General features: G+C 40.4%; 1 protein-coding gene across 1 annotated transcript in view; it reads right to left on the bottom strand.

Annotated features, from left to right (window-relative positions):
• Nucleotides 1–434: 434 nt before the first annotated feature.
• Nucleotides 435–6,000, bottom strand: part of rapsn (receptor-associated protein of the synapse, 43kD) — a 29,600-nt gene continuing 24,034 nt past the window's right edge. Inside the window, exons 8-9 of the mRNA XM_052466945.1 lie at nucleotides 3,601–5,992; nucleotides 435–3,438 (exon numbers count right to left, since the gene is read on the bottom strand). Of these exons, the coding sequence (XP_052322905.1) occupies nucleotides 5,920–5,992 (73 nt within the window). The 3' untranslated portion in view covers nucleotides 435–3,438; nucleotides 3,601–5,919. The remainder of the gene's footprint in view (nucleotides 3,439–3,600; nucleotides 5,993–6,000) is intronic.

The following is a 6,000-nucleotide window of genomic DNA, read 5'->3' as shown; positions in this document are numbered from 1 at the left end:
AATGGTAGTGACTGGTTATAGTAGTGGTAGTGACTGGTTATAGTAATGGTAGTGGTAGTGACTGGTTATAGTAATGGTAGTGACTGGTTATAGTAATGGTAGTGACTGGTTATAGTAGTGGTAGTGACTGGTTATAGTTATAGTAGTGGTAGTGACTGGTTATAGTAGTGGTAGTGACTGGTTATAGTAATGGTAGTGGTAGTGACTGGTTATAGTAGTGGTAGTGACTGGTTATAGTTATAGTAGTGGTAGTGACTGGTTATAGTAGTGGTAGTGACTGGTTATAGTAATGGTAGTGGTAGTGACTGGTTATAGTAATGGTAGTGACTGGTTATAGTAATGGTAGTGACTGGTTATAGTAGTGGTAGTGACTGGTTATAGTTATAGTAGTGGTAGTGACTGGTTATAGTAGTGGTAGTGACTGGTTATAGTAATGGTAGTGGTAGTGACTGGTTATAGTTATAGTAGTGGTAGTGTCTGGTTATAGTAGTGGTAGTGACTGGTTATAGTAATGGTAGTGACTGGTTATAGTAATGGTAGTGACTGGTTATAGTAGTGGTAGTGACTGGTTATAGTAGTAGTAGTGACTGGTTATAGTAGTGGTAGTGACTGGTTATAGTAATGGTAGTGACTGGTTATAGTGGTGGTAGTGACTGGTTATAGTGGTGGTAGTGACTGGTTATAGTAGTGGTAGTGACTGGTTATAGTAGTGGGAGTGACTGGTTATAGTTATAGTAATGGTAGTGACTGGTTATAGTTATAGTAGTGGTACTGACTGGTTATAGTAGTGGTAGTGACTGGTTATAGTTATAGTAGTGGTAGTGACTGGTTATAGTAGTGATAGTGACTGGTTATAGTTATAGTAGTGGTAGTGACTGGTTATAGTAATGGTAGTGACTGGTTATAGTAATGCTAGTGACTGGTTATAGTAATGGTAGTGACTGGTTATAGTTATAGTAGTGGTAGTGACTGGTTATAGTTATAGTAATGGTAGTGACTGGTTATAGTTATAGTAGTGGTAGTAACTGGTTATGGTAGTGGTAGTGACTGGTTATAGTAGTGGTAGTGACTGGTTATAGTAGTGGTAGTGACTGGTTATAGTAGTGGTAGTGACTGGTTATAGTTATAGTAGTGGTAGTGGTAGTGACTGGTTATAGTTATAGTAATGGTAGTGGTAGTGACTGGTTATAGTAATGGTAGTGACTGGTTATAGTAATGGTAGTGACTGGTTATAGTAGTGGTAGTGACTGGTTATAGTAGTGGTAGTGACTGGTTATGGTAGTGGTAGTGACTGGTTATAGTAGTGGTAGTGACTGGTTATAGTAGTGGTAGTGACTGGTTATAGTAGTGGTAGTGACTGGTTATAGTTATAGTAGTGGTAGTGGTAGTGACTGGTTATAGTAATGGTTGTGACTGGTTATAGTAATGGTAGTGACTGGTTATAGTAGTGGTAGTGACTGGTTATAGTTATAGTAGTGGTAGTGACTGGTTATAGTTATAGTAGTGGTAGTGACTGGTTATAGTTATAGTAGTGGTAGTGACTACAGTAGTAGTGGTAGTGACTGGTTATAATTATAGTGGTGGTAGTGACTGGTTATAGTTATAGTAGTGGTAGTGACTGGTTATAGTTATAGTAGTGGTAGTGACTGGTTATAGTTATAGTGGTGGTAGTGACTGGTTATAGTTATAGTAGTGGTAGTGACTGGTTATAGTTATAGTGGTGGTAGTGACTGGTTATAGTAGTGGTAGTGACTGGTTATAGTTATAGTAGTGGTAGTGACTGGTTATAGTTATAGTAGTGGTAGTGACTGGTTATAGTAGTGGTAGTGACTGGTTATAGTAGTGGTAGTGTCTGGTTATAGTAGTGGTAGTGACTGGTTATAGTTATAGTAGTGGTAGTGACTGGTTATAGTAGTGGTAGTGACTGGTTATAGTTATAGTAGTGGTAGTGACTGGTTATAGTTATAGTAGTGGGAGTGTCTGGTTATAGTAGTGGTAGTGACTGGTTATAGTTATAGTAGTGGTAGTGACTGGTTATAGTGGTGGTAGTGTATAGAGTAGTAATGGTGGTGACTGGTTATAGTTATAGTGGTGGTAGTGACTGGTTATAGTAGTGGTAGTGTCTACAGTAGTAATGGTAGTGACCACTATTTTGTGTTGGGGGGCTGGCTATAACAAAGGGTCCATTTGTTATATCTGAAGTAATTCTCCTGTCCTATTCGGTGTCCTGTGTGAATCTAAGTGTGCGTTCTCTAATTCTCTCCTTCTTTCTTTCTCTCTCTCGGAGGACCTGAGCCCTAGGACCGTGCCCCAGGACTACCTGACATGATGACTCCTTGCTGTCCCCAGTCCACCTGGCCATGCTGCTGCTCCAGTTTCAACTGTTCTGCCTTACTATTATTTGACCATGCTGGTCATTTATGAACATTTGAACATCTTGGCCATGTTCTGTTATAATCTCCACCCGGCACAGCCAGAAGAGGACTGGCCACCCCACATAGCCTGGTTCCTCTCTAGGTTTCTTCCTAGGTTTTGGCCTTTCTAGGGAGTTTTTCCTAGCCACCGTGCTTCTACACCTGCATTGCTTGCTGTTTGGGGTTTTAGGCTGGGTTTCTGTACAGCACTTTGAGATATCAGCTGATGTACGAAGGGCTATATAAATAAAATTTGATTGATTGATTGACTGGTTATAGTAGTGGTAGTGTCTACAGTAGTAATGGTAGTGACTGGTTATAGTAGTGGTAGTGACTGGTTATAGTAGTGGTAGTGGTAGTGACTGGTTATAGTTATAGTAGTGGTAGTGACTGGTTATAGTTATAGTAATGGTAGTGACTGGTTATAGTAGTGGTAGTGACTGGTTATAGTAGTGGTAGTGTGTACAGTAGTAATGGTAGTGACTGGTTATAGTAGTGGTAGTGACTGGTTATAGTAGTAGTAGTGTCTACAGTAGTAATGGTAGTGACTGGTTATAGTAGTGGTAGTGTGTACAGTAGTAATGGTAGTGACTGGTTAAAGTTGAAAAAGTAGGTAGATGAAAAGATAGATTGACAGGATAGGGTATCCTGAGCATTCGAAATTGGGTTTGGTGTCTCTATCTTGAACCGTTGGTGGGTATTATATGCAAATGTAGAACATTTAAATAATTATAATTTATAGTGCAGACCAGAGCAGTTAGTTGTGGTCAGTAGTTGTGTGATTGGGTTGCAGGCTCTTTGGGCCTACAGTATGCATGTGGTCAGTAGTTGTGTGATTGGGTTGCAGGCTCTTTGGGCACTACAGTATGCATGTGGTCAGTAGTTGTGTGATTGGGTTGCAGGCTCTTTGGGCACTACAGTATGCATGTGGTCAGTAGTTGTGTGATTGGGTTGCAGGCTCTTTGGGCACTACAGTATGCATGTGGTCAGTAGTTGTGTGATTGGGTTGCAGGCTCTTTGGGCCCTACAGTATGGATGTGGTCAGTAGTTGTGATTGGGTTGCAGGCTCTTTGGGCCCTACAGTATGCATGTGGTCAGTAGTTGTGTGATTGGGTTGCAGGCTTTTTGGGCACTACAGTATGCATGTGCTCAGTAGTTGTGATTGGGTTGCAGGCTCTTTGGGCACTACAGTATGGATGTGGTCAGTAGTTGTGTGATTGGGTTGCAGGCTCTTTGGGCACTACAGTATGGATGTGGTCAGTAGTTGTCATCAGTAGTCTTGTGGTCAATAGTTGTGTGCTATTTTATATAGTTATACTTGATAAAGATGTTAAATCATGTGAAGTTAGGATAGCCTGAGTGTTTTAAAGTTAGTCTTTTAGCTTAATTGTCCAAGGAGCAGTATCTTTTTGAACAGCTGCCTCTGTATTCCCATGGGTCTCATTCAAACCCATGCTAATCTATGCACATTTGAAACGGCTACAGTTCCTAAAGTATAGGCAGATTGCTTATCAAAGGAGTTTTCATACTAAGTTGGGCCAGTCTGAACATCTGGTTTGGAGTTGTGGTAGTGTCTACAGTAGTAATGGTAGTGACTGGTTATAGTTATAGTAGTGGCAGTGACTGGTTATAGTAGTGGTAGTGTCTACAGTAGTAATGGTAGTGACTGGTTATAGTAGTGGTAGTGACTGGTTATAGTAGTGGTAGTGACTACAGTAGTAATGGTAGTGACTGGTTATAGTAGTGGTAGTGACTGGTTATAGTAGTGGTAGTGACTACAGTAGTAATGGTAGTGACTGGTTATAGTAGTGGTAGTGACTACAGTAGTAATGGTAGTGACTGGTGATAGTGGTGGTAGTAACTGGTTATAGTAGTAGTAGTGACTGGTTATAGTAGTGGTAGTGACTACAGTAGTAATGGTAGTGACTGGTTATAGTAGTGGTAGTGACTGGTTATAGTAGTGGTAGTGGTAGTGTCTACAGTAGTAATGGTAGTGACTGGTTATAGTTATAGTAGTGGTAGTGACTGGTTATAGTAGTGGTAGTGACTGGTTATAGTTATAGTAGTGGTAGTGACTGGTTATAGTAGTGGTGGAGTTGAAGGCTTAAACAGTGAAAGAGGAGATGGGTTTAGAAGTTTTCATTTCTTTATCAAGTCTAACGGACCTTTTTCTCTTTCATTGAAACGCATTGGGAGCTCATCTAAATATTATATTATAGTTATAAATGCTATCAAAAACATGTTCTCAAGCAATCTAAGCTAGGGCAGTCTGCACATTCGCAAGTTGTTTTCATGTTTATAGCTTAAATTGTTTAAGCTCTAGAGCGGACAGAATAATAATAATAATAATCTAGAGTTGTGCTTTTGCCTTCAGCAAGCTCACCTAATAATGAATAACACAATGTGGGTTGAACTGCTCCTTTGTCACTTAGGGGTGAATCCTAACTTCCGCTTGAGTTCAATTTTCACTTAGTCATGCACTGATGTTAATGGGAGACTAAGTGAAAATTCAACTTAACTGTAAGTTGAAAAAAAGGGGAAACTGCATACCCCTGCAATAAGGACAAATACTAGTTTATAGTTCTAATATTTTTATCAAACGCTACAGTCAAACGAACACAAGTGTATCCTGACCGTCCATTTGATCTTCGTGAGTTCTTTAGTTGAAGTGTTCTCGACTGTGATTGGACTACGTTCACTGAGAACTGATGATAAAACAATTGTAGAGAAATATGTTCATGACATATGGCCATTACTTTACAGTAATCATTTATAGAGAACATATAGCTCAATTTGCCTTTCGATGGGGTATATTTAAAATTTATTTAAAATGCAATTTTGTTACATTTGAATAATAGAACGTGTGGCCAAAATCCTAGTGATTTCACTTTATCCCAAACAATAACGTTTAACATAATTTCCAATTACATGATTGCAATTAATCTTCCAGCGTACCCTAACCCAAAGTAAAGTGAACGTTATGCTAAACTATCAGATCTAAAACAGACGTCCACAAAACTAAGAAGTATATTGGATTTCTTCCTCCTCACCCTCTGACAAAACAAACAACAGTAAATCATGTACAACAGTGTAATAAAGCTATCACTGTATCCTCATCCGTCTAAGGAGACATGGTCACTGTACAAAACCGGTGGAGTGGTGACCTTTGAACTGTGACTGTGTCTTGAAGTACAGTCCTGTCTGTCCTCACCCTGGGATTGTTAGTCTTGTCTACCAGCCAGCTCTCGCTCGGTCGGTAGTAAGTAGCCCGGGGACGAGGTAATGGGCTGGTTGGTGCCTGTTTCTGTGGCACATCCTCTGAACACCGTAGCCGGATAACAAACTGGATAACAAACCGTATCCGAGTCTGTGATCAGTTTAGTTAGGACATTCAGATATGTGTTCAGCAGTCTGCCAATTCAGAAGTGCAGTCTGGCTCTCCTATGTGACTGAGGTCGGGGCTTCACATAGTGTCCTCAACTCCCAGGCACCGTGCCTCGTAACCTCACACAAACCCAGGCTTCATGGAGGACCGACGACATTTGGGGCAGCCCCTGGAACCATTGTTCTGTAGACACCTGAGAGG

The sequence above is a fragment of the Oncorhynchus keta genome, chromosome 17 (genome assembly GCF_023373465.1).
Source record: "Oncorhynchus keta strain PuntledgeMale-10-30-2019 chromosome 17, Oket_V2, whole genome shotgun sequence".
NCBI lineage: Eukaryota > Metazoa > Chordata > Actinopteri > Salmoniformes > Salmonidae > Oncorhynchus > Oncorhynchus keta.
Note: the sequence above shows the minus strand (reverse complement) of the source record. Positions and strands in the feature narration are given on the sequence as shown.